General features: G+C 38.3%; 5 protein-coding genes across 8 annotated transcripts in view; 3 read left to right on the forward strand and 2 right to left on the reverse strand.

Moving 5' to 3' along the window:
* The window catches only part of LOC140927352 (uncharacterized), a 10,766-nt gene extending 7,695 nt beyond the window's left edge, over positions 1-3,071 (forward strand). For both annotated transcript variants that reach the window (XM_073376982.1, XM_073376981.1), the window contains exons 6-7: positions 107-276; positions 902-3,071. In XM_073376982.1, the coding sequence (XP_073233083.1) occupies positions 107-276; positions 902-2,153 (1,422 nt within the window). In that variant the 3' untranslated portion in view covers positions 2,154-3,071. The remainder of the gene's footprint in view (positions 1-106; positions 277-901) is intronic.
* A 353-nt stretch (positions 3,072-3,424) lies between these two features.
* Positions 3,425-8,651, reverse strand: LOC140926478 (uncharacterized). Its single transcript, XM_073376212.1, has 8 exons — positions 8,521-8,651; positions 8,250-8,327; positions 7,313-7,522; positions 6,482-6,616; positions 6,220-6,283; positions 5,467-5,534; positions 4,935-5,029; positions 3,425-4,123 (listed from the first exon to the last, which is right to left on the reverse strand). Exons 1-8 carry the CDS (start codon positions 8,575-8,577, stop codon positions 3,997-3,999), a joined length of 834 nt encoding a protein of 277 aa, XP_073232313.1. The 5' UTR covers positions 8,578-8,651; the 3' UTR covers positions 3,425-3,996.
* Positions 8,652-8,729: 78 nt separating this feature from the next.
* Positions 8,730-19,890, forward strand: LOC140927358 (something about silencing protein 10-like). 2 transcript variants are annotated; one of them, XM_073376989.1, is made up of 21 exons: positions 8,730-8,862; positions 9,692-9,755; positions 10,200-10,256; positions 11,104-11,169; positions 11,294-11,410; positions 11,547-11,586; positions 11,683-11,757; positions 12,082-12,197; positions 13,038-13,091; positions 13,174-13,224; positions 13,475-13,531; positions 13,916-13,984; positions 14,359-14,399; positions 14,650-14,746; positions 15,291-15,378; positions 15,898-15,938; positions 16,413-16,514; positions 17,116-17,261; positions 18,076-18,142; positions 18,917-19,024; positions 19,485-19,890. In XM_073376989.1, the coding sequence occupies exons 1-21, from the start codon at positions 8,846-8,848 to the stop codon at positions 19,572-19,574; spliced, it is 1,563 nt and encodes a 520-aa protein (XP_073233090.1). In that variant the 5' UTR covers positions 8,730-8,845; the 3' UTR covers positions 19,575-19,890. The 2 variants fall into 2 exon arrangements, with proteins under 2 accessions (XP_073233090.1, XP_073233091.1); XM_073376990.1 differs by lacking the exon at positions 13,916-13,984.
* A 1,138-nt stretch (positions 19,891-21,028) lies between these two features.
* The window catches only part of LOC140927357 (bifunctional arginine demethylase and lysyl-hydroxylase PSR-like), a 6,689-nt gene continuing 217 nt past the window's right edge, over positions 21,029-27,500 (forward strand). Inside the window, exons 1-4 of the mRNA XM_073376988.1 lie at positions 21,029-21,723; positions 23,251-23,386; positions 25,101-25,233; positions 25,813-27,500. The exon at positions 25,813-27,500 is cut by the window's right edge and continues 217 nt beyond it. Of these exons, the coding sequence (XP_073233089.1) occupies positions 21,062-21,723; positions 23,251-23,386; positions 25,101-25,233; positions 25,813-25,898 (1,017 nt within the window). The 5' untranslated portion in view covers positions 21,029-21,061 and the 3' untranslated portion in view covers positions 25,899-27,500. The remainder of the gene's footprint in view (positions 21,724-23,250; positions 23,387-25,100; positions 25,234-25,812) is intronic.
* LOC140927356 (uncharacterized) overlaps positions 26,897-27,500 on the reverse strand; it is a 9,546-nt gene continuing 8,942 nt past the window's right edge. For both annotated transcript variants that reach the window (XM_073376986.1, XM_073376985.1), the window contains exon 5: positions 26,897-27,500. This exon is cut by the window's right edge and continues 1,188 nt beyond it. The gene's annotated coding sequence lies outside the window, so the exon portion shown is untranslated.

The raw sequence follows: 27,500 nt of genomic DNA on the forward strand, positions 1-27,500 counted from the left end.
GTGGTTCTTAGTCTCTCTAGCACATGCGCGCGGATAAGGGGCGCAAAGGATGATGGGAGACGCTTCCCTGGGCTTCCAAGATCCTCATCTTTTGTTACTGTTACAGCACCATATGAACAATGAGGGGTTTGCTAGTCCTGCATTACGACGCAGCCAGCTGGCGACAGCTTTGAGCAAGAGAGAGATTCCAGCTACTGAAGCCCCCTTTGAGCCGTGTAATGATCTTGGACCCACCTGTTCTAGTTACCTCACGAGACCTTGGAGCAGACAGGAAAAGTATGTTGTATTGTTTCAAGTTCAGCCCAAGATAAAGTTCTCGAGAACGTATACCACTTTTGTATTCGAAATGTTGACAGTTTTTTCCAGGAAATTAGATAATTTCACCCAAAGTTTGACTAGTACTTCATCGTTTATTAACTCCCCGAAAGGTGGAGCTGACAATCATTAGGGAACTAGTAACTTTTTCGTTCTCTAAGGTGATAAATCGCTATGTGGCCTAACGTGCATGTGACATCGCGACCTGCAAGGAAGGTGTCACCGAGGTGTGCCGGGTTTGGATACTCACACTTGCCTGACAGGTCAACAAAATGGATCAGTGAAATGAGTCAGCGAATTAGGGTAAAGGCTCTGTGGAAGGGTTTATTAAGTTCCTCCTGGTCTTTTCACTTACTTCGCTGGTTGTCGAAGTGTAAACCCGATAATTAGGCTACCCTTAAGCCTGTTCCAGGCTTTAAGACAGTAATGAGCAGAGATCGTCAAAACTAATGCGAAAAACGCGCGGGTAGTTGAGCAGAATAAAGGAACGCCAGAAGGTTTGGTCGAGTACCTGAGGCCCAAAAAAGGAAGAATAACAAAATCATATAACCTTAACTTTACTGATGGACCTTTTTTTTTCTTACAGGGGTACCAGCTGTCCTGTTCCCATGCCACGCCCCTCATCATCTGCCCCTCCATCTCGTACTTCTTCTCCGTCTCCTTCGTTACGTCCCTCTTCACGCACCAGTCTTAAACGCCCCACAGACAAGAATACAGATCATAAAAGACTCAACAAGGACTTGGCTGAAGCTGATGCCAGGGCCAAGAAGCAGTGGGAAGAAAGTGATCCTCTGTATGAAAAGCTCTTCGTCCCAGAAAATCTCTCCGCTGAGGAGTTCCTCTTTAGATTTCACGACCCTTATCCCGAGACTTGGGTAGATGAGACTATTGAGGATGCCTGTTTCAGAGGTTCGAAGAAAATGGACCCGTTCATGCATAGAATGAAAGAACTGGAAAATTTAAAAGAGGAAACGGTGCTGTGGGAAATATACAAAGAGGAGAAAGCCAGGCAAAGCTCCGAGGGTGTTATTTCAGCTAAAGGATCTTCTCAAAGACTCTCTCGATCAACGTCCAATCGGACTAGTAATTCTCGATCGCAGTCTGCTAAAGTGAACCCTCCTCAGCTGTACCGGGCAAAATCTGTTGTCAATAGATTGAAACGTTCCTCTTCCGCTGGAAAACCAAGCGCGTCGAATCATGTAGTTTCTGCCTCCGATGATGGTTCAGACAGCGTGCGAACTTTCCGTAACAGTGGGTATCAGTTGGGTATTTCGTTCCTTCCTGGCTCGCTCTATCCCGAAGCGCGACCACCTCCTAAGTCTCGAACTCGGGCTCATAGCTCAAAATCTTTAAACAGTGAAAGCAACTCTCGGAAAGTTTGGAATACATCGCAGTTACCGAACGCGCAAACAAACGATAACAGCAAAACAGCACCAGCGCCTAAATGTGAAGCATGCTCCCCAAGACCAGGGGTTTCTCAACGAGAAGCATGCACTGGCCCACGCAGTGTAGCGACCTCCGTCCATGCTCTTCGCAACCAATACGTAATGAAAGCTTCGGAGTGCTACGACATCGTTGAATTAGCCAGAACGTTTGACCCACCTTGCAAGAACCATTGTGTCAAAGCCGCGAAAGATACTTTGACAATTTCTAGTACCGAAAAAGCCTTAAATAAAGGCATTAAGCCAGGCAAAAGTTACTTCTCCCAGCGAAGAATTTCCTTGACACGGTTAACTCCAGATGAGAGTATGACCGTGAGAGGGATGAGCCCGCAGAACTTGGCAAGGCCCGCTACCGGCCGCTGTAAGTCAGCAAAAAGGGGCCCAAAGCGGAGATGATGTCGTAGTTGAGTGGAGAATGCGGGATGTCAAGAGAGTAATCTAAGGCCCGGTCCATACATATTTGTTGTTGTTTGAAAACAGAGAATTTTTTCTCCAGTTTGGCCTACAGTCAACATGTCGCCAGTAAAAGCGGTCACCGAAAACGCATCTTCTCGAAAACGCTCTCCAGAGTGGCGTGTTTTGAAAACGCCGTTTTGCTATACTCGCTGAAAACGGAGGTTTTAGAAAACGATTACGTCACGGTACTGGATACCAGTAAATGCGCATGCTCTCATCAAAGGTGTTACCGTTTTCAGTCACTTGAGAGATTAAGATTCACGTTTGCAACAAACGGCAGACGTGAATTAGTATTGTGCCACGTGACAAAGTTTCCTCCTTAATTTCCGTTTACTCTTTATTGCTTCCACACAAAAATAGGTAGTTTTATGCCAGTTTTAACCATAGAAATCGTTCGGGACTGTTTTTATCTGCTTTTTTCTCAACTTGAGTTTGCCATTTGCGGTAAACGTGAATCTTAATCTCTCTACTACAGTCAAAACCTGTTTTGGGGCACCCGCTTAATACGGACACTTTCTATGGCCCCCCCTCAGTGTCCGTACACAGTACCAAAGTATGGCGCAAAACCTATTCGATATGTGACCCTCCACTTTCGTGATCGCCGGAATTAAATCACAAAAATCGCGCCGGTATGATTTAAGCTGTCAGGTATAGTGTGAACATAGCCAGAGTTTCATATTTTTATTGTTTCTATCTCACGTAAAAATTATCGTCTTTGAAGTCTATTTTATTGACATAAAGTATCGAGTGAACTTTTAAATTAATGACTAATACTGTCAGATGACAGATTAATTTATTAAAACTGATAGATATAACATATTTGTGTAAATAAAAGGAAATGAAAGCTTTGTGAGAAAATTATTAGCAGACTGAATTGAGTACTAAAGCATTCAAACAGTTACCAAGTCTTTTTCACAGAAGAGAATTCGGGATCATTTTACGTTTCTGGGAAACTGCCCACCTACCCCTCGCCTAAACCAACATTAACACTTAGTTCTTACTTTGCGCAAAATGTTGGTTTAGGGGAGGGGTAGGTGGGCAGGTTCACAGAAACGTTAAATGATCCGAGAATTCTCCCGCTAGGTATTCCGATAAAAATAGCAATAGAGAGATTAAGATTCACGTTTACTCCAAACGGCAGACGTGAATTTGTACCATGTGACCAAGTTTTCCCCTTATTCCGTTTACTCTTTATTGCTTCTACACAAAAGTATGTAGTTTAATGCCAGTTTTAACCACAGGAATCGTTCGGGACTGTTGTTATCTGCTTATTTTCCATTCTGAGGAATTCTCAACTCGAGTCTAACGTTTGCCGTTTGCGGTGAACGTGAATCTTAATCTCTCTGATAATCAAAAAATAGTAAGCCCGCGATGGGCGATGGTGAGAGGGAAATGGACGTCCTCTCTTACCCCTTCATCCCTTCTTTTTTCCTTCTTCCCAACCTCCCTCGGACACAGTCCTCTTCGGAGGAGAGAAGCCGAGTCTCCTTCGCTTAATTAACAACCTGTCACATGATTTTCTTGTCCGCTTTCGGTCTGCAGACTGCCGGTTCCCGCTCCGCCTCAAACCGGAGAGCACGCGCTGGGGGATGAAAACCGGCCTTTTTTTCTAGAACGGATAATGAAGGCACCACTTGTTGCACTATAAATCCTACTTCACCCTTGGAGAACAATATAGCCCAGTTAACTTCCTTGAAGATTGGACGGTACTTGAAATCCTCTTCAAAATGTTCACACCAAAACACTGTTCCGATCCTGCCAAGGGAATTCTGTTTAAATCCTGCTAATACATTAGTGGGCGTCCCCCGTATCTTTTCCTCAGATCTGGGCTCCGTCTGGAACGTCTCGACAATAAGATGCTTTCCTCTTCTTCCTCGCGCGACCAGCTTATGTCAGTAGGATAATCACCACTAAGATAATACAAGAAAAAAGTGCACTCAGGAAAACTGTAAAAGTTACCTTGCTTGAGTGTAGTTCTTTGAAAGAATTTTTTTTCCACCGATACCGTCTAGGACTACAGTGCATATGGATAAAAAAGTAAATTTGTCACAAGAATTCATAGGCTTGAGTTGGTCACCGAATGGAGGGTTATTAAACTGCTGACGATTCGAGCGTTAGACCTTCGTCAGAGCTAATCCTCTGTTAAGACAATCATAAAAAAGAAGACGTTTAGATTTGCTGTGAAAAGAGCTTTCGCTGGAAACGTCGGGCTGTTAAATCTCCTGAAGATGGCCTGGATATTAACAATCTCATTATTTCTTCAAAACTTTTTTTTTTGGCGAGGAATTAAATGACTGCGCGAGCGAGCGGCGAAAGAAGCGCGACAATGAGCGTCTTTTTCTCAATTACCCAACTCCACGCCCTGGCGCTAGCGGTCAATAAATCGCCCGCGGATTTTTATTTTAGTACCCCACTCGCAAGGCTCCCACGGTTACGCAGACGTTCTTTTGGCTCCTCTCACAATCCTCTTTCCGTCGAGGAGAAGGAACGCGGCGTGACGAAGCCCTAACAACGTCTGCGTGGGAGTCTACCACTCGGTGACCTCTCAATAGAAAAGAGAAAGTCTGTAAACAGATCTAAACAGTAGAGCAATCTAACAACAGTGATTGGACATTCGAAGATTTATGATTGCTCCTTTTTCTCAGTTTCATGTGTGTTCAATTACTGTAGAGCTAATAGGGGGAAAAACGTGTCGAGGACACGAAATAACGTTATACTTACAAGTAATGATCGAAGATGGCGTAGTAGTAAACAATAAGTCCCATGACGAAAAACGGTGTTATCACTGCATAAAGAATTATCTTCCACGCAGCAATCTGGAATACAAAATTCAGCGTTGAATTTTCCTTAGAAAAAAAAAACGTTCAAGGAGACAAAATTTAAATGACACCATTTCGTTGCACTTTGTAACTACGATGTGAATATTACTGCGTAAAATCAGCCTTTTTCCATCCCGTTTACCACCCAAACCCGGTTCTTCCAACAAAGACTTTTTAATGACAATGGTTGAAAGACAAAAAAAAGGCGTTGACGCAACGTTTGGCAGTGAGGACTGACTGGCTGTCCTTGATGTCACCACTGAAGCAATAATTTATAAGTCCCTGACCCTATCAAACTACCAACAATAGAGGCTACAAGGACCAATGAAAACAAAGGCTTAGAGGAGATGCAGGCAAGCATAAGAGAAGGGAATGCGGGACAATCAATAAGCATTCCCATGCTCGCTTATTACACAAGCTCAGTGCTTACTCACCTCTTGATGAGGGGGTTTCCAGTAGTTTTTACAATTAAGCAGAGCACATGTGTTAGCCCCAATTGCCTCTAGAATTACACAAAATGATAGAAAATTCATTTCACAAGGACTACAGTCGCCTGAGAAAACAACCGACATTTTGCGACATCAACACTAGCTCCCCGACGAAATGACGTCTGAGAAATGAGTGCATTTTGAAATATTGATGAAGTGTTTCTGGAATTTCTGTGCTTGTTTCTCTGACATCATTTTATGAGGAAACCACCAACAGCGTCGCAAAATGTCAGCTGTTTTCTCAGGCTAGTAATACAGTTACAAACAATTCTCACCTTAAAAATGAAATCTGTTTTTAACTACCCTACAACAATTTAGGTTTGATTCATGCCTGTCACCCTCAGGTCCACCCCAACAAGAGACAGGGAGGAGTGCAGGCTCATTTCCTGAATAGTCTAATCACATTATTGTGCCAGATGAGGAACACCAACATTTTATGCCTCTCAACCATGCATATCACCACAGTGATACCAACCAATCAGATGCAATATGAATATAGGCTACAAATTTAGCCATTCTAAAATTGTGATTCTATGTATTGGGGCTTTTTGGTCAGGCTACAATAAAACGAGAATACTAAAAACTACAAGAATGTGAAGTGAAGTGAAGTGAACCACTGTCCCAAGTTTTAATTCAGTGATGCATGTACAACGGCAAGGATCAAAAAAAATGCATTCATATCCCAGTATTTTTACTCACCATAAATTTCAAGTTCTTTATCAAGTGAAAGATTTCCTTGAGGAAGGCAGCTACGCATTAGAGCCTGTGGATCATATGAGGTAAAAAACATTGGTACTTGGATTTTCCTCATTATATTGTACAGTCAGAGTGCCATGATCAAAACTTTTATGGAGTTTTAAGTTTTTGTACATTTTACCAAATGACATACATGTAAATCTATTGGGGACACTTTGCTCAAAACAGTTTGTTGTTCACACAGAGTTAAACCGTAATCAGTTACCTCACATCTCCTCCTGCGTGCTGTTAATCTGTCTTCCTTGCAGAGTTTTTTCTCCCAAAAGAAGTCTTTCCTTGGGTTTTCAAACACTTCACATCTGAAGATGTCACAGAAATCAGCAAGACACACAGTAGTGCCCTAAGAAAGGAAAATAATGTTATTTTACCTATCAAAATTAGGTCAAGGTTGAAGTGGTCCTGTGAAAGGTGCAACTACAATAAAACAGGTCAGCACTGCTCAGACAAAACAGCAACAGTATCATTCTATAGATCTACGTATGATGTAGCATAATTCTATGTTGGTTGTCTTCACCAAGCATTTCATTGTCGCTGAGGACAGCAACACTTTTCTATGCTACTCTTTTAACTGCCCTTAAAGCCCCAATATCCACACACAAATTCTCCAGACTAATATTCATAGATTTCCTTAAAGGACTAGCTGGGAGAATTTGATAAAAGATCAAAGCATTTTCCCTTTGGGGTTCATTTTGTTAGTTTTCACGACATTTTCTGATGATTTATGGAAATTGTTAGGAGAAAATAATCTTGATGTTAGTCACTATATTTGGGGGTCGGTTATTTAAACAAAGTCTGTAGGCCGTGGTTCAACGAATCTTTGGGACTCCAGATCTCTTTCTTAATGGGTTATTTTAGAAAAGATGAATAATGATATTATTCATCTTTTTAAAATTTCTAGACTACACTTTATACTTTTATAGAACTGCTGACAATAAAAGCATTTGGCAAACTGAAAACGGCGTAGAATGCAGTTTTGGTAAAATTATACTGGCTAAACTCTATTTTAATAACCTGCCCTTAATGTTTCTTTCCTCACCTTTACAAGTTCATCACTGTGCCTGTTATCAAAATGCATGTCAAGGTAATGTTCAGAAAGGAATGCCTTTCCACAAAAGTTGCAGACCCATCTTGAAGGATAATCCTGGGTTTTATTTCCTTCCTGAAATCTGTATAAATCTCTGTCCAGGTGTAATGGGCATTTTCTGTGAGGCTCTTCACTCTTGGACTCAAATACACTGTAAAAATGCTAAGAAAGAAATTATAATGTATTTGTTAAAGTGACTGTTTATAGTATGATTTGCATTAGACAACAGCAAAAATCATTTTGGGTCTGGGTTTAGCTGTGTTTCATAAGCAGGGTTCAAAAGAAGACCTATCAGCTAATCCAGGACAGGTAGATTTTCTTGCTGGGCAAGTCTTACTTACCTGGTGGGTGAGGGTCCAAGCAAGTTATCCTCTGACTAAATCATTAACTAAAACCAGCAAAAAGTGGCCTCAGATGAGCAAAATGTGAGAGCTGTTTGCCCAAACGACAAGCTGAAATACAATTTTTTGAGGCACTGAACACTCCTGGTGGAAGAGGTACATATGTAAGGGGTTTTTGGTGGGCTAAAATTGGGGAATGAATAGAAAAAGTTGGAATATCAGTAACACAGTCATGGCCTCCTCCATCACACATGTAAGCGAGAATTATTATAAAACACTCTCAATTTTCATACAGTCACAGGGACATGCACCCGCCCCCCCACCCCACTGGCTCACCAAAAAGGATCTTATAAGAGTCATCAACTGTTGATTTGGTGTTATAAGTAGTAGTTTGAAGTGTCAGCTGTCTCTTTGCCCAGACCACAACCCACTGTCCCCCAACCCCACGCCCAACAAAGGAGTATCTGGGCCTCAAAAGATGCTGTTGATTTGATGAATAGTGTAGAGAGTTTAAGGTATAAACATTCATTTTAAGAAATCAGACATACTTCGGTCAGCTGGTTTCTCACAATCCTGGAAAGAGGACGCGAACAATGGTCATTTGCTTCTGTTATAACACACCAGCACTGTAAAAATACAATCAGCAAAATATTATTTGAATGGAATAAATCTTAGAGTTTGGTATGATTTAATTCTCTCACGTAAGATCAGGAAATCATTGAGTATATATAGTAATCTTAAATACAGATTCAAATTCACTAGGATGTGCATTCTTTGTTTATCGTTAAAAAAAGTACTACACCCTTATTATCCCCTTACCAAAACACATGTCATAAGGACCCATGATCTTGGAAATACATCTAGAAGAACAACCATTGATTCCACAAGTAATAAACATCAAGTTTATGGCGCTTCATGAGCTCACCCAAAATGCCGCCATTTTGTCATAACAAACGCCCGCACATGACCAGAGACTAATCGCATAAAGGTATGCACCCTCAAATTTCACGCACGAACCATTCCCTCTCGGTCAATTCCAAAATGGCGGCTGGCTAGCTCTTCTTCACGTCGAAGTTGTTGGTCGTCTTTGCTAGAGATTTCTCTTTTCAAAACCGAAGAGAGGCACATCGGTAAAAGCAGCTATATGGCTCGGTCAAAAAGGTAGCTATAACAGCAATCTAAAATAATTTAAGGGAACGATTTCAAAGAAATGGACTTGTTAAAAGTTACGGACGGATTCAACTGCGAGCACGTGACGACTTAAAAATGTTGACGAAAATGTGCTGGTGCCATCCTGCAAGTTTTTGTTAATCAGATACAGGATATAGAGTACTTTTTTTATAACCTGCCCCATTTACCTTACTTAGCGAGGCTCTGCTTTCAACATTTCTATGAAAAGGAAATTTTTAGAGCCTCACCACTTATTTAGTGATTAGTTGTCTGTTACGAATGGTACTTTTCAAACGTTTTTGTTACGTTTTTAAAATGAAAGAGTCCTAAAATGTACATTCCCACAGAGAATTTTTGGCATTTTGTAACTTCCTTATAAACAGACATACTTCCACCATTTGATTTCACCATTACCCATGATGCATAATATTATCTTCAGTAACTACAGATGTTGGTTGGGTAAGTGGATTGCCCTGTATCCTCACTTGTGACATGTTAAGTTTAACCTTTTCCCTGACACTTCTTAACAACTACTCCTGTTCTTCCCTTGCTCCTCTCCACGCAATATTCTCTTCAACTCCTCTCTCGCTGACTCAGTTTCACGTTGCCCTGAATTTTATCTTGGGTATGTATGAGATAATTTAAAAAGAAAAATTACCTTTCAGGCCATGAGTGACTTTATGACAGCGATAGTCCACGCAAGGAGGTTATAATAACTAAAGATGATGAGAACAATATTTATCAGTCCCCCTGGGGCCTCTTTTTTATTAAGTACTTAAAGTACATGTTATTCATTAATCATTTTTTGCCTTTCTTAAAGGAAAAGTAAGCCAACAAGGCCAAAGGTCAACCAAAGAGAAGAGGTTTATGATGAACCAGACCCTGTAAGTAAAAACAACAACAAAAGCCAAAACAATTCTTGATTTAGATATTTACAAAATAGTTATATCCCTACACTAGTGAATGTCAAGCTCTATAATTAAACACCAGTTATGTGACTATGGCTCAAGAAGTTGTTTTTCATTTCTATTTACAGCTTTGCACAGCTAATAAGGCAGACTTTTAAATTCTGAATTAACTGATAGTGAACTACATCCCATCACACATGTAAAGTTTTAGGTTTTCCTTCATTACTGAGATTATTGGATAATTTTTAAGGTTACCAGAACACTATTCTCAGACTTGGTTCATGATCAACCTAAAGTTGTAAAATCTACAGCCTTACATTTACAGCACTTAGTTAAGTTGAAACTAGTTAGTATTCAAGGGATATGATTATTTCTCTTTAAAACTGTTGAATATTTGTAATATTGTCTGATCTTTAACAGAACAAAGAAGATTTTTTCTATGATGATGTTGATAAATTTCATGCTGAAAGAGAAAAGGTGAGATGGCCTCTGTAAGAGTAATGAGCGGTTAATCTGTATATCGTGATATTCTTGATAAATATATATATTATATACCAGTAATGGTGTTAATATTGTACATGAAGTATGGCATTAGCTTAAGCATGAATTATTGTTACTGGGAATAAAAGATTGTCCTTCTTTTCAGGGGCACCCAACAAGAATATAGTTCAAAACCACTTAGACATAGCATTGTTAAACGTATTTTTGTATTTAACGGTAGATATAGGCATATTTTTATCCCCTGAAAATTTTTCATCTATTCGGATTTCCTGGCTGAAATTCTAGTGGTCCGAAAATTTTAGGGATCAAAACATGCCTTTTCTAAAATTTCAGCCACAAAAAAGCCTCTCCAAAACTCTAGGTGACCTTTTTAGGGTAAAAATCCATTAAAAATGGACAATTATACCATTTTTTTAGATGTTCAAAAGTCCTAGGAGAGGCAAGCAAGCAAAAAATTTCACAACAAATGTTTGGAAAATTCTAGATCTCAAATCGTCTTCCAAACAGATATTTTAAGAAAATTGACATTGGGTGCCCCTGTTCTTTTGTCAAATAAAGGGCTTCATCTCTAAGCCAGGGGCTAGTTGAATTGTGATTGCCTTTTTTTAAGTGCTAAATCTATTCCTGATTTAACAAATTATACAGGCCCCAGTTATTCAAACGTTGAATAGTCCTATCCATTGGATAAATCACTACCCAATGGATAAGTATTAGGGAAACCAAATGTGTTATCCAGTGGATAGAGATTTATCCAGTGGATAGTGTTATCCACCTTTTGAATAACTGGGCCCTTATGTGACAACTTTTTTCTTGTTGGTTTCAGATTCTGCTTGACAGCACTGCATATGATGAAGATGGGAATTACCAGTCTAGTGATGACAATGGACAGGTATGATACAAAATTTGTATCATATTAATTCTTGCTGAGGTACCAGTAACAACAAATATAGCTGCATTAACATATATATTTTTCTGCTGAGTGTACTTGAACAGTTTGTTTCTGTCTTATGTAGGTTGAGGATGTAATGGCACTTAATATTGATGAATCTGATGATGACGACAGTGAGGTTAATGCTGAGGACGATGGTGATGAAGATGACTTTGAGGATGAAAATGAAGATTTGGATGAGGTCTAGCTACATGTATTTCAGTTCATACTGATCTGTTTTATAGATTGTGCATTTGTTTTCAGATACGTGCTGTGGTTAGTGATCAGAAATTATTTTTTGTGTACTGACTATGTACAGTGTACATCTAATTTTACAGGAAGATGAAGGAAGCGAAAATGAAAAGGACAATGAAAAAGGTACATGCAAATTATAATACTTTTTTGTAGTAGTATTATCGTTTTTTTTTTGCCCTTTAAACTTTGTCATTTAAGTCTTATACAACTTTGTTACAGATGTTCCAAGTCAAAAATCCTGGGGAAGAAAAAAGGCTTCTTTCTATGATGCTGATATGGTTGAGGAATATGCAGGTGACCAACTTTAGCTTATTTGAACAGCAGAAATAAAATAGACCCCATCTTCTTTTTCTCCCTCCTTCTTCTTCCCTTTGTGCCTGCATTTCCAGCTAGCATTAATTTGTTTTGACTTAATACAGTGACAGTCCAACATTATGAACTTATATATAATGTACATGTAACCCTGGTATAATGAATGACATCCTTTGCTCTAGTTGTAGTAAAATGTATGGACCAGGAATTCAATATACCTGTACATTTAAGGACTATTATTTTTTCTCTTCCATGGCACTTTGTCTTATCAGGCTTCCACTGTTACTGTTGTTTTTTTGTTGCCAGGTTCCGATGAAGAGATGGATAAGTTGGCTGAAGAGGAAGAAGAAGAAGCTTTGGCCTTACAGAAACACATGGCTGCCTGCTTAGAAGAACAAGACTTTGATACCGCTGAATTTGAGGTGAGATTACCGTAAAATTCCGAAAATAAGCCCCTCCATGTATAAGCCCCTCCAAGAACAAGCCCCCCAAACCGGTAACGCAAAAAACCCTCTGTTAAATCGCTCCTCCAAATGTAAGTCCCCAGGGGCTTGTACTTGGAAAATTGCCCTCAAATACAAAGTAAAACAAAGCAAAAACAGTAAATTTACTTCCAAGAACAAGGCTAGCCCAATCGATTTTGAAATGCAAATTTCCCTCTGTAGATAAGACCCTCCGAATATAAGCCCCTCCAAAAATAAGCCCCTCAAAAAGGACCTTTGAAAAATTTAAGCCCCAAGGCTTATTTTCGGAATTTTAGTGTATGTTGTTCATATACAAGTCACAGGCACACCAGTTGAAGACAACTAACCCAGTTTCTGTAGCATGAAGCAATTATGGGTCAGAAATACCAGTACAATAGCTCCTTCTTTCCTTTCAGCATTTAACAGACTTTTAATAGAATAATTAATTAACGTGTCTATCTGTCTATTCAAAATACGCACACAGGTATTGTATTTTTGACTATACACATGTTGTGGCTAACTTAATATTCCTTTGTTGATAAACAGTAGTAAAATCATCCTCTCTAACCTCTATCAAATGGTTGTCATCTTCTCTTTTTTTGCCATGAGAAGGCACTTGAGGCCTTCACCAACCTCCAACCAAAATTAATGGTACATACACAGGTTACCTGAAGGTCTGACATTTTCTACTTTAGGGCTATTAGCTATGATTTAAGTCGAACTATGTAACTACATGTACTATGTTAATGAGTTTCATATTTGACATAGTTTATGAATTTCTTTTCCATCATTTTGTAGCTTCCAAAACCAGATTACAAAAAAGAAGCACAAGATCAAATACCGGTAAACAAGGTAAAAATTAAATAAACTAGATATATATTAAAATAATGTAAGTGAGCTTGCCATATTATTATGAACCCTCTTTCTTTTTTAGGAAAAGATAGTGCAAGACCTTTCAAAGTTATCTAAAGCAGAAAAAATTCAGGTAAATGATATGAAATTTTTCAATATTTCTTTACATTATTTTGAACAACCTTACTCAAACTGACTTTTAGGAACTAAATAGAGGACATATCGTGTTCATGGCTGCGCAGAGATGAAAAAAGGTGTGATTAATTGTAGTCATAGCAATGGTGATCTTTTTAAGTGTGAAGACTGTAAGATGTTATTTGTGAAGATATCATGTTTTCCTTATCTGAGGCCAATACCATCTATTTTCCAATTTCTTTTAACAGATCCTGGTGAAAGACTCTCCAGAACTCTTTCAACTCATAGATGAATTCAAGTCAAAGGTGAAAGTGACTTACTAGATATTTTAAAAAAGCTATTCATAAACTTACAAATATTTCATAAAGAAAAACAAAAGAAATTAATTTTTAATGAGTGTCTTTATATTTGATAAAGACTTGGCTAAACTTTATGTCCAATTTTTTAGACCAAAATCACCCCTATATCAGAGATTTTGTAGCGGTTCAAAAAACTCGCAGTCGTGTATTAAGCCTCGAGTTTTTAAACCAGATAATACACTCATGCTCGGCCTCGTTTTTTAAACAGTACATGAAAATGAAAACATATTAGTAATAATTATTTTATATATTTTTTAAGTTTTGTACACAAAATATGATGAACTCGTGTGTTGGACTAACAAACTTCAAATTGGACTCTTTTTATATTAGCTAAAGGAAGTGATAGAAAAGCTTCATCCTCTTGTAAAGATGGCAAGAGCTGGGCAAATCCCTAAAGAGGTACATTGTGTAATTATGTGTACTCGCTAAAGAGGAGTTGTTTGACGTTTTGTTCACCCATAAACAACTAGCGAGTTTGTAATAAAGACACCACTGCAACTTGTTCAATGTATTATATTGTGAAAACCTTTGTGTACTTTCGTTGTTTCCAGAGGTTTTCGTAGGTTTTATTTCTCCTCTAAGAACTTTAAGTTTGTTTAAGGATACACAAAAGCTTTAACCTTTGTTAACAAATGAAGTGCAGGAGTTAATCTGTTCCCGTCTAATCCCGGTTTTGTTGTCGCCTCTCATAACTTAACTTCCAGCATGAGCTTGTAAAGTCATTTAAGACTGATTTGCTTGAATGCTTAACAGCTGTTCCTTGTTTCTTACAGGGAGCAAACTACCTTGAACTGAAACATCAACTCTACCTCAAGTAAGAGTTTTAAATATTACATAAATTATAATCCCCCCAAAAATAATTCTGCTGGGATGTTATTAGTTAACACAAATCGGATTGTACCTTACTGGACATTTGGTGAGGCTGATTCTAATGCTGCAATAATTGACATCGGTCAGTGAATCCATGTAGATTTAAAAGTCTGCTAGTGTTACGATAGCGTAATAACAAAACAAAATAATAAAAATAAGCAGACCTATTGAATGTGATATTTTTTTTCTCTTAGTTACTGTATCAACATTGGGTTTTACCTGCTTCTCAAAGCCAAGAAATTATCTGCAAGAGATCACCCTGTGATGGAAAGACTCGTACAGTATCAGAAGGTTTGTTTCGTTGCCACTACCTGAGAAGGTTTGAAGGAAACCGGTCGTTTCGTTACAAACTTGAGCTAGCCTGTTCATTTTTACCCGTATTTTCTCTGTAGAGATCGTCATGCGCGCGTATTGAATTAAATTCGAGGGGCGGGAGAATTTATTGACCGAAAGCGCAAGAGGTTGTTGGCGCTGTCGAATTGTCGAAAAGAAAAGAAACATGTCTGTGGTCATGCTAAACTTAAGCAGTGAAATTGCGCAAAAATTTCCATCGCTCAAAGTAAGCGCCTGAGCAAGAAAAACAATGACATGAATAGACCATTACGGGGAAATTATTTACAAACCGACTGAATCAACTTGTATTGAAGCGACTTTGTATCGAAACGACCGGTAAACGTTTTGAAAGGCACGGACATAATAGTTAAAGCGTTGTTTTATTGTCAGCTGTATTGTTCGTTCGTTCTATAGTTCATTCATTTCTTTTTGTTAGTATGATTGTTTTCAGTTTTGTAACTACTACTACTGCCTACCATTGTTGTTGTTGTTTTTCTTGTAGCTAATCAAAGAACTCGAACCTCTGGATGAAAAATTAAAACCAGAGATCGAAGAACTCCTTTCACAAAGCCGGGTCTTCGATAAAAATGGTACGGTTTATATCTTTGGACCGAATTTTTTACGACGACTTAGTTTCCCATAAAATCGATATTAGGACAGAAAAACTAAAACTCATGAATCGTAACACCCTATACTATAAAGTAGTCCAAAATGATTTTGCTTACATTGTGCAAGTGTAAGTAAGCAGAGACAACGACATCGAGTGCCCTGGATTCAATCTGAAAAGAAAACCTTTTTTACTTAAACTTTCTAACCCTAACCCTAGTCCCTGTACTGCGTCTTCCCAGGCCTTCGCGGTCAAACTCGCTCGGACCATGTGACCCGAAACACATTGGCCGCGCGGTAAATAAGGCCTAGGGACTAGGCAAACTTAAACTCATGCTTTAAGTCCCGGCTTAAAACCGTGAGTTGTTAGATGTATTCCTTAAATCTCGCTCTGATTATTTAGTACCATTTAAAAACCATAGGGGGAATAGAACGCAGTTAAAATATTTTTTACCAGCTTTATGCATTTGTTTTTCTTTTCTTTTTTTATCGCATCTTGACAGCCGTGGAAGAGAATTCGAAGACAGGTAGTGTCCAAAGCAAGGTATGTAACATTGGACGCTGATCAAATTCCCTGTATAAAGGATACAGTGTATAAATCCCCAAAACTGCGGATGACACGCAATTCTCTAGTCTTCTGATCAGGCAACTTCTAGCTTTTTGTAACACCTTGGTCAAGTGGTCATAGAACCCTGAATTTCGTTCAGGGATAACTGTTACGGAAATTGATGATATCTTGAAAAAGTCGACCCAACCCTTTAATTTCTTGCTGCTTATAAGGCTACAATCACTTGGTTTCATGTTGCTGTCGATCTAGTAGCATCCTACCTAAATGCTGTCATCGAAACAATTTCCACACAACTTATCAGAAGAAATGATGAACCGAGCGTGTTTGAATTTAGAATTTAGTACATGAAACTGAATCTGCTTGTGCGAAACATTAAGACTGTATGATCGCCTAGTGTATTTTGTATGAATACACTAATACATTTTGTCTGCGGTTTTTTCTTTTCGTTAGATAACTACCAAGAACCCTTCAAAAAATCCTGTTAAATTGTCGGCTCTTCTTGACGAAGATGAGGACGAAGACAGCTCTACGAGGGCCAAAACTGAAAAAAAGGTCAGAAATGAAGGAATGGTTACGCTTGTTTCGCCTTTCCTATTGTCTCAGTTTTCCTTTTCTTTTTGTTTCTGCTTTAATTTGCATTGTTTTTCAGCGAGAAAATTGACTTTTCCTTTTATTGTAGCATCACTTTGTGCTATTTTCAAACGTTCTAAAAGCTGGCGCATTTTTTTCAAAGTGCAGCCGTCAATCTTCCTAAAAACATTTCGATTCCCAGGAGTGCAAAATAAAAGGAGTTGAAATTAGAGTAAATCGCTAATTTCATTGCGTGAAAGACTGAAAACCAAACCACACTAAAATTCTAACGAAAATTATGAGCAGTTATGAGTGAAGAGATGTCGCTCTTTTTTTTTTGGGGGGGGGGGGAGTGGGGGGGAAGGGGCAGGGGGTCGGTGGAGGTTATATGAAATAGTCCTTCCTATAGCTGGGAGGGGGTGGAAGTGGGTTACCGATTTATCATTCCTAGTAGAGGGTGGTTGGTAATATCGGAGGTAGAGAATCGATGTGTTACTGCACTGTTTTCAATGTCGTATGATGTCACACAAATATATCTGATCAATCAATCTAATGTACGAATTTTTTTTTTTTTGCGTACAAGGAGGAAACGTTATCTCAAAGAAAGAAAGAAAAGAGAAGGAAAAGGAAAACAGAAGTTGAGACAGAAGCCATGGATCCGTTGGAATACTATGAAGCTGTTAAGCTGCAGAAGAAAAGGAAAAAGGAGGCAAAAGAAGCAGCTTTTAGGTAAGTTTAGGCTGTGTTCACACAGCTATTGCACCGGCACCAAAACTATCCCGGATACTAGGGCTTCTGTTCACACATTAGAACGGTTAATTTGGCGCGATTTCTGTGACGTAGTCTAAAGTGGAGAGTCACCTATCGGATAGGTGTTCACACTGTACCGGATAGCTAGCTTTTACGCCGGCACGAAAACTATAGCGGATAGGAATTCTGTTCTCACACTCCATTAGAACTGTTCAGTAATCTAGCGCGATTTCTGTGACGTAGTCTAAAGTGGAGAGTAACATATCGGATTGAGATGTTCATACTGTTCCGTATAGCTATTGCGCCGGCACGAAAACTATAGCGGATAGGAATTCTGTTCTCACACTCCATTAGAACTGTTCAGTAATCTGGCGCAATTTCTGTGACGAAGTCTAAAGTGGAGAGTCACATATCGGATAGGTGTTCATATTACTGCCGGATAGCTATTGCGCGGGCACGAAAAACCATGGCGGATAGGAATCCTGTTCAGACGTTAGAAGGTTAATAAGGCGCGACTTCTGTGACGGAGTATAAAGTGAAGAGTCACGTATGGGATAAGTGTTCATAGTAGTGTAAACATAGCCTCACTTTCCTCGACGGCCTTCCAAAATCCTCCACTGACGACCCCCCCCCCCCACCCCCCCACCCCCCTGTTGAAGAGTGCCGGTTAGCTTCCTTGATGATCCCTTCGGTATGTAGTAAATATACTGAACTGTGCCTTGTTCGTTCCCCGTTTATTTCCACGTGACTAGTTGATATAGCTCAGTCAAAGCTAATTTTACTTTGATTGCAGATTTTCAGAACAACAGGAGATTGAAGAAGGAGACGTTGAAGAAGGAAAAAGGGGAATTACATATGAGGTAAGAATGTTTATTTTTTCCGTACATTTTTGGGTTTTAATGGTTTGGTATCTTTGCCAAAGTGATAAGGAAAATTGAGAAAATCGTCTATAAAGGTAAATGTGTTAATTTTTCAACAAATCCTACCCTTCTTCACTTATTCTCGGAGACCTACCCAGGGGCCGCAGCTAATTGAGACGGTATATTCCGGGGCAAAAATCATGACTGGCATGGATCACAAGAAGAACGGGAAATCCCTTGGGCGCTTAATCTTTCTGAACCACTTTCTTCTGGAATCTGATTGGTCTGAACATATTTTCTAGCGAATAAATACTGGCCGACAGTTTAAATGTTGCTGTAATTGGTTCGATGCGTGAGAGTCAATGGCCTGGAGCTCTCCCCTTCTTTTGTATTCTTTGTTTTTGCTTTTTTTTGATTTATTTGTTTGTTGATTTTTTAAGCCCTTCAAGTCCCAGAAGCGACCAACATCAATATATAAGCAAGAGAAAAGTTTATGAGAATTAATAATATGATCACCAAACGGAAAATGATTTGACCTTTAAACAAATTGTATGAACTAATTCTTCAGAAAATGTATGTAACTCAGTTAGGAAGATATTGTAGGTGGATGTTGGGGTTTAAAAAAGTAAATATCTCGCCCCCGCTGGGCCCGGCTCTGAGGATGGTTCGTCCGTAAAACAAGTTGTTTTGAGAACTACGTGCAGAATATGCCGGTCACTGTGTGGTCTTCGAATGTTTAATCACTGGATCGCCACATTTATTTGTATTCCACAGATCTCGCAGAACAAAGGCCTTACGGCCAAGAAGAAAAAGGAACTGCGCAATCCTCGTGTTAAACATAGAAAGAAGTTCTATAAGGCTAAAATAAAACGCAAGAGTCAGGTATGCTGTGGCAATTTTTAGATCGATTGTCTTTTCATTTAGTCTTTTTCTTAACTAATGTACATTCGACGAGGGAGCAGCTATCGGCTGTTAAAAATAGAGAGGTGTTCACATTAGAAGGAATTTAGTAACAAACGGAATCGTAAAAAAGGACATTCTTTTGAGAGAAAAATCAAGACGTTCAGTTTCAGCACCAGAAACTATCTCATACATTGACAAGCACATGTACATAACTTGAAGCCACTTTTTGTATGAGTGTGATATAGCTTCTCCAAGAGCGCATATTGCATGGGAGACCAAAAATACTCAAAATTTTTCATGGTAATTGGCATAACGTATCCAAGCCACCGTCTCTGCTTTCCTTTCACTTTTCAATCATGTCACATTAGCGCTTTTAATCTTGTGAATATCGTTCACTGACTGGTTTTTATTTAACTTGTTTTTCTGGTTTCTTCGACAGGTTCGAGAAGTTGTAAATGAACAAAATCGTTATGGCGGCGAGGCTACTGGAATAAGGTCACACTTGACTAGGAGTACTAAAATTAAATGAGCCGACAATGTTTTGGAACTTCAACTTTCAACATGAGTTCCTGCTCTTGAACTGCGGACAAATAGACAGCTTTGTGTCAGTGAACGCACCAATCAAAGTGCATTTATGAAGACTTCAAACAGAATAATTATTCTGGAAAATGCTTGTTTACATATTCAGATTATTTTCAATAAACTGATTCAAAAAAACGGAGAAGTTATTTTCTCAGTGTAAAGTTTTCGTTCGCCAATCAGTTATTTTGTTATTTCTAAAAATGAAGCGACTACCTTAGCACAACGGGACCCAATATTATGAATATAGATCCTTTCAATCATGACGTTTTTGCCAGTAGTAGTTGATCACAATAAACAGTTCCTCCGTTATGAACCAGATAACGAGAGAAGGGGTCAGAGAAAAATCAGCTGTTCTGCTCTTTTGATCAGATAGGTGCTAAAATAAAAGAGTACAAAACAGCACCTGTGGGTCTCGACACATACTAATTATCCCGTGAATGCGTGCTATGCATCGACGAGGAGAGCCTGGTGATCTGATAACAGAATATGAAAGCAGAGCTCTAGTCTCTTCAAACCAAGCACAATGCGAGCGTTGATCTTTTTATGTTGGTATGGGAAGCCAACTCAATTTTTTTTGTAAGAAAAGTATGCTCAGTATACATGTAGAAAGAGTCTTCTTGTTTACATGTAATATCATTTCGGATTGTTATAAACTTAAAATTGTTATTTGAAAGGCCGGACGTGTTGTTGTTATCAGGTTCTCCACGAGAAATGCGCGCCAATTTTACCTAAACTTAAAAATAAATTAAGTGAAACAAAAAAGGACTTACTTTTACATTAGTATTTCGTGCCTGACAGATCTGAAAATAAATTTTCAAAAGGTTTAAAAACTCTCGTCCAGGGCGAGTTTTCCGATGTTTTCTCGTTTTATTTTACGGCTAAGGCATAAGAAATTTAGTTCATTTAAACTGTACTTGTCATGCATCTGAAGCAAGTTACTTCCTTAACTTACATGTCCTACATATATCAGACTGGATGCGCTAAAATAGCAACGCCAAAATAGATGGTCCTCGTCCTTTTTCTCCGTTCACGCTCTTTATTTTTTTATTCCTTTTCCTTCTGTGGTGTGATATATGTGTTTTCAGGCTCCAAAACTCTCCCGATTTTTGGCCTTAATCGCACAAAATATTGTTTGAGGAATGCTATTATTTCGGTGTTCACATTGCTAAGTTTACAACAGGAGTCCGATATTGCATATGTAAAGCTGCCCAGTAATAGCATTCCAGAAAGGGACAAAATGACTACATGTAGTGAAAACCGTTAACACCGTAAACTTTTTGAGTTATAAATGTGAAAATTTACATACACGAACCTCTCGGCCATGATTGTTGGCGGTGTGGTCTTCTCCACCCACCCCCTGTTCGGAATACAAATCGCTAGTCCAAAGCTTGCTAGTGCCAGGTCCCCTGTGGTCGTCCGTCATTTTGGGGAATTATGGCGACAGAAAGGAAGCAAGCCGAGGTTGACCTCCAGAAAGTCAGCGATGCATTTTCAGCGCTGCGTAAGAAAGCAAGAGAATTAGGGATCAAGGATGCACAGCTGGCGAAAATATCAGCCGTGAAAACTCTTAAGAAAAAACGGGTGACCTGTCTTGTTTTGACGAGTGTTTTGGTCGGTTTGCTAGGAGTTTTGTTTGGGGTTTGTCTTCTGTGTCAACAAGGAGTTCTCACACAGGAATCTTTGTACAGGTTCGCCCAAAACTATGTCCTCGACTTTGACATGGAAAAAGATATGTGTCTTTTCCCTTATCCTGAGATTGTTTTGGACATGTTTCGACCTCCGGTTAATTGTAGCGTGTGTAAAGATGTTCACATCGTCGACAGAGTTTCCTCTTTGACTAAAGAAGACTTCGTGCGGAAGTATGCGTACACCGCACGACCTGTAGTGATCACGGATGGAGCTAAAGACTGGACAGCCCCTCAGTATTTCAGTTTCAACTACTTCAAGTCAATTTATGGCCCAGAAAGCCCCGTTATAACTGAGGACGAGAGATGCCAGTTCTTCGGTTATCAGACGAACTTTAGATCACTGGGAGAAGTTTTTAACATGTCTGAAAAAGACGCGAATATGGAAGGAAAGCCTTGGTATATTGGCTGGTAAGTACAGAGAGCGTTTATTTTTAAGTGATTTCTGAGCTTACACAGGTTTTTTAACTGCTAAGCAAGACAATACGCCTGTGACTCGTATCGGTCATATGCTTCAGAAGGTTAATGAAGACTACATGAAAATTTTACACGTTTAAACTCATTGTTTATTTTGAACATTGGCGGGATATTTATTAAACAGCTTTAAGTTAAGCTTATATGATCAAAGATGTTTTTAACTGGACATTTTTCTTAAAATAAAATTCCCAAAAATTAGGATTGGAGCTTTTGTTCGAACATCTGCTAGCTCATACTCCCTTAATTTTCATTTATTTTCAAATCAGAAGTCAAACTTATTGTTCAACTTATTAAAATGTTATTCCAACATTGCTGAATTATTTTCTTGCGGTAACGAAGTAAGCTAAGTTTAATTTTCTGATTGATGCCACGTGTATCCGGTAAAGAAGGAGCCAAATGAAATGTTACTGCACACTATAGTTAGGATTAGTTGCTTTAGCATATTCATAGGCCTTATTTGATCTCTATGAATAATCGAACACTTGTCTTCTGGTTAGAGTTATTGACATTGTTACAGTAAGGATTTGTTGTCCCTGTGATCGCATGCATGGAGGGTAGTGAGGGCAACCACTGTAACCAGGTGCACTATTGAATGAAACTAACAAATCAAATTACAGGAAGAAAACAAGAAACACCGGCCAAAGTTGTTTGGGTCATTGGCAGGTGATGGAAAACAAAGTAAAGAAATGAAAATTTTGGTGCAGAAGTTTAATTTCAGGCCACCTTTTCACTTTCTTCTATGTTTAGTATCTCATGCATGCATCTCCTGATTTTGGGTTGGTCAGTAAAGTATAAAAAATAAAAATTCCAAATTCCAATGTGACCAGGAATCAGGTAGACAAAGAAAAACTGCATGGATGTGCTACTTTTCTAAATTTTTATTTATTGATTTAATTAATTAAATAACAAATCACACAATAAAATCCAAATTAAGACTCTTGGTCTGATCAGCTGGATTCATTATGACAATCAATAATTAATAAAATCTTTACGATTTTTTAGCGTCACAACTTCAGGTGGCAGCTTGTAGATTTATGTGTTAATCCCTGTACACACACAGGAACTATCCTTGCCCATTCCTATCAATATACCCTTAAAAAAATCTCTGGATTATAAATGCTTAACTTAAATCTTATGAAAAACAGAGGATTTTCTTTTGTGACTCTGAACTACCAGCTTTCAAGTAAAGAAGTCTTCCTTTTGGCTTAAATTTGATCAGTATAATGGACTTACAAGAACCCTTTATCGACTGGTTGTTTGCAAAAAAAATATCCAATATTTTTTTAAAAGAAGAGTTTGTCCTTAGTTGTACTTTTTAAATTGTTGCCACCTACCACTGCATGACCAGATCAAAGAAGTTATTATATAGTTATTTCAATGTTCATTTTAACAAATCATTTGTCAGTTAGTATAGTCATTTGGTGTTAATTTACAGTTCCCATTCCATTTTTGTCTTGTTAGGAGCAACTGCGACCCATCTGCAGCAAATGAACTTAGAAGACATTACAAAATACCTTATTTTTTACCTGATACTTCAGAATCAAGCAAGACGGACTGGCTTTTTATGGGGTCCCCTGGTTATGGTGCTCATTTGCATGTAAGTAATCCCTAGTGCACCATTTTCACAAATATATAGGCATCTATTGGGCTGGGTTTCTGATATGTCGTAGAGAAAAAAGTCAAATTTCACAGGATTTTCAGGGACAAATTCGAGGAAAAATGGGCTGATTTTCGCGGGTATTTTCGGGGTAAACTTCACTGAGAGACGTTGTTTGCTTGTTTCTTTGACGAAGTTTCGAGATCAATTTGCAAGTGTACAGCAAGTAATTAACAGCTCCAATAGCCGAGATAAGTTTCATAAATGTTGTACAGACATGTATTTGATATGTCATTTCTGGTGAATTTCACATTATTTTGTGTGTTTTTGTGAATTTTGCGGGTTTTCGCAAATTTACCTGAATTTCACAGCTCTGCGACCACGAGAAATATCCGAAGCCCTGTATTGGGAAATTAAAATCTTCTTATTATATAACTTTGTTGTCATGCAGGGAAAATAAGCCTCAGAATTGCATTTAAAAAAATGCTAGATGAAGGGACAATTTATCTAAAATTTTTATTCCAAACTTGGTAATGGACACTAGCTCTCCAAAGTGTTTAAATGACCTGTTAATGTGATATTATGTATTAAAAAACAATTAAGATAGTACACGCAGTCTGATTGACTGAGAGGCGTGTGCATGAGATTGTAAACATGGTTTTGACATCAAGATGTTTTGTTTTTAGCATGCTGCATGTAATCATGCAAGCACGAATTTGAAAAAGCTTTTGAGTTGAAAACTTGGCAAGTTTATTCTATACCCATTCCTTCATTCCATTCCTTCCTGCTGAAACTTGAAAAATCTTTACAGAACATGCTGTGTCCCAGACTAAACGGTAAAACCACATACAAACCATCCCCTCTACGGTGGCACATACATGTACCTACAGTTATTTAACAGGTATTCCACAGGTGTGCATTGGATATGAGATGGTAGATTGCAAACGAGGCGTGTAGTGCCGAGTTGGCTATCATCTCATATCCAACAAGCGTGAGTGGAATAGTTGTTTTATACTAATAATAAAAGCCCACAAAGTATCCAGAATTCTTCCCGACTTTATTTGTAAAAGCAACCAATTTTCTGCTTGTTTTTAATTATTTGAGCAGATGCATACAGTTACCATATTTGGACAGCATAGTATAATTAACAATTATTATTCCTCAAGCCCGAAACAATAGGCTATAATTTTGACTCAGAGGCCATGAGGGCGAGAGGAATAATTGTTTTAGTAAAATCCAACTAGTTGGTCAAAGATATTCGAGAATAAAAAAATTCTAGCCAGTTAAAGCTAGACTTTAATCCTTTTTTGTTGGCAAAAAGCCAGCACTTTTTGCTACTAGTGGGCTATAACATATAGCCTAGTAGTAGCTCAACCAATCACAATGCAGCATTGATAATAGACCACTAGCTGGATTTTACTAATGGCTCATATACTATGATGCTAAGCCAATCAAGAGATCTAGAATTGCATCATTCAATGATTCAGTTTTTAATTAATAGCCAATATATTAGTCTATATAGTGGCCTATATAATACCGTCAGAATTAATACTTACCAAAAGTGATTACAGTCTGTATTTGAGTCAGTCAAACAAGCAAGATTTACAAAAAGCATTATCAAAAGCATTTTTCTTAAAGATCTCTTATGCCAATTGCTTTTGTCCAATAGAAATCTGGGTAAAAAAAATTACTGGGACTTGACTTCCATCTGCAGATTGATGCTGTAGGGAACCCATCGTGGCAAGCCCAAATAAAGGGGACAAAAAAGTGGACCCTGGAACCACCCCCAGAGTGTGCCCATGTTTGTGATCCAAAGCTTGAAGTGACAGTTAATCCAGGAGAGATAAGTGAGTATTGACACCTTATATGTACATGTACATAGATACACTGATGTATAGGCACCCTGGCAGCAGATTAGCCTTTCATTTGCTCGATTTTGGCAAGACTCTGCAGGAGTCGAGTAAGATCTTTGTCGAGCATGGGCTGCATGTCGCTGGGGTACAGTTTCTAAACCCAGGCCTAACAGACATGTGCCTCATACAGTGGCCTCTTTTATGACCATTTAAAAATGAATGCTTGCACTAAAAAATCCAAATACACTTTTAAAAGAAGCAGCTGCAGCCCCAAGTTCTTGAATTACTTAACCCATCTTAAGCTTCCTTTTATGGCTCGGAAAATCAGCATGGGATTTTTTTGGGGTTTTGTCGGAAGCCCGAGGGATTTTTTGGGTTTTGCTTTTTACCCCCATTTGATCATCTCCATCACTTTAAATTCAGAGTACTCCCACCCCCCCCCCCCCCCCCCCCGGGACAACTGAACACTTGTAAAAATGTAAACTGACAATTAATTTTGAGTAAAATATTTTACTGTGTTGTACATGTATAAGAAGGTTGGTTAACTTGAATGTTTTTTTTATTATTTTGCAGTTGTCCTTGATACTAACAAGTGGTTCCACCAAACAGACATTCTTGGCAAGGAGATGAGTATCACGATTGGATCAGAATATGACTGATGTTGTAGTCAACCTGTGTATTTTTAAATCATGTCAGACTCTTTCGCGCCAATCTATTGCATCTTTCACAAGTTTCCTTTCTTTCAATCCAAACCAAAGTGGTAATAAGATTTCTTTCTAGTCAGCAGGGGTTTCATTAAAAATTTCCATGTATGAACCAAGTAAGATTACTGAAAATGGAAGATTTTTTCAAAATGAAGGTTGTCCAGTACACTCAAACTGAGTCGAAAAATAGTTGAAAAATTTTATCTCCCAAACCATGGATCTGTGTTTCTGTTGTAAATGGAAGAGTAAAATAATTTCTGTTTTTAATAATGACCTGCTTTTCCAACCAAATTTGACTTGTTTAGAGAACGAACCGCTACGAAGTATTTCCAAATTAGCTGAAAAGACTAAAAAGAGTGGAAAAATTGCATCGCCTCAAATCACATCAGGGGCACCCAGTGTCAATTTTCGGAAAATACCTGTTCGGAAGATGATTAGAGATCTAGAATTTTCGGGACATTTGTTGTAAAATTTCTTGCTTGCCTCCCTCCCCTAGGATTTTCGAACATCTAAAAAAATGGTATAATTGCCCATTCTTAACGGATTTTTACCCTCCAAAGGTCACCTAGAATCTTCGGGAGCCCTTTTTTCTGGCTGAAATTTTCGAAAAGGTAAGTTTTGATCCCTATATAATTTTCGGATCACAAGACTTTCAGCTAGGAAATGCGAACAGAGGAAAATGTTTAGGGGACAGAAATATGCCTATATCTACCGTTTAAATACTAAAATAACAACAATGCAACAATGCTATGTTTAAGTGCTTTTGAACTATATTCTCGTTGGGTGCCCCTGATCACATGCCATAATTATTTTTTGAAGCTTTCCTCACTGAATTCCACCAACCATTTGATTTGCCAACCAGAATTTCCCGTTTTCCCATGTAAATGTTAAGTACTCCTGGTCTAGTTCCATTTATTGAAAATAATAAACCTATTCAAAGCTGTGAAAAGGAGTAAATAAAAATAATGAACTGCTTTAATGTTACAGTAACCAGTGCTATATAAAAACCATGAGTAAGACATTTAGTTGAAATTAAAAAGAAATATGAAAAAATGATATTAAAATTAGAAACTTAATATATCAGGCTCCGCCTAACCTTAGAAGGACTTTTTTGAAGATGAGTGAGAGGAGCGAGGGCAGTAACTTGTCTTAAACTGACCCACTAGAGTAGTCGGAAAAATATTTATTTAACCTAGCACAGGATCAGTGTAGTAAGATATTTAAGTTAGGTAGGTATAAGACATCATGGTTACTTTAACTAACAGACTTCTAGACTAAAACAATTCTTCTATTTTCTTACAAGATGATTTGTCTTTTTTTTTATTGTATATCATGGTTAGTGGTATTTCTAAAATCAACGTTTGCAAAATTTTATTTTAAAAAAATGTTAACTGTCAGATAATTGAACTAGTTAGACTTCAATTGCCTTATCTTATATACACACACAACTGGCCATGGGAAGAGGAATGAATGATGACCAGGCGAGCATGCAGAGCTTGAACTGGCACAACGAAATCCAACGGAGTAACCTGTTGCCATAAAACCTGTGAGAATATT

The sequence above is a fragment of the Porites lutea genome, chromosome 2 (assembly GCF_958299795.1).
Source record: "Porites lutea chromosome 2, jaPorLute2.1, whole genome shotgun sequence".
Lineage (NCBI taxonomy): Eukaryota > Metazoa > Cnidaria > Anthozoa > Scleractinia > Poritidae > Porites > Porites lutea.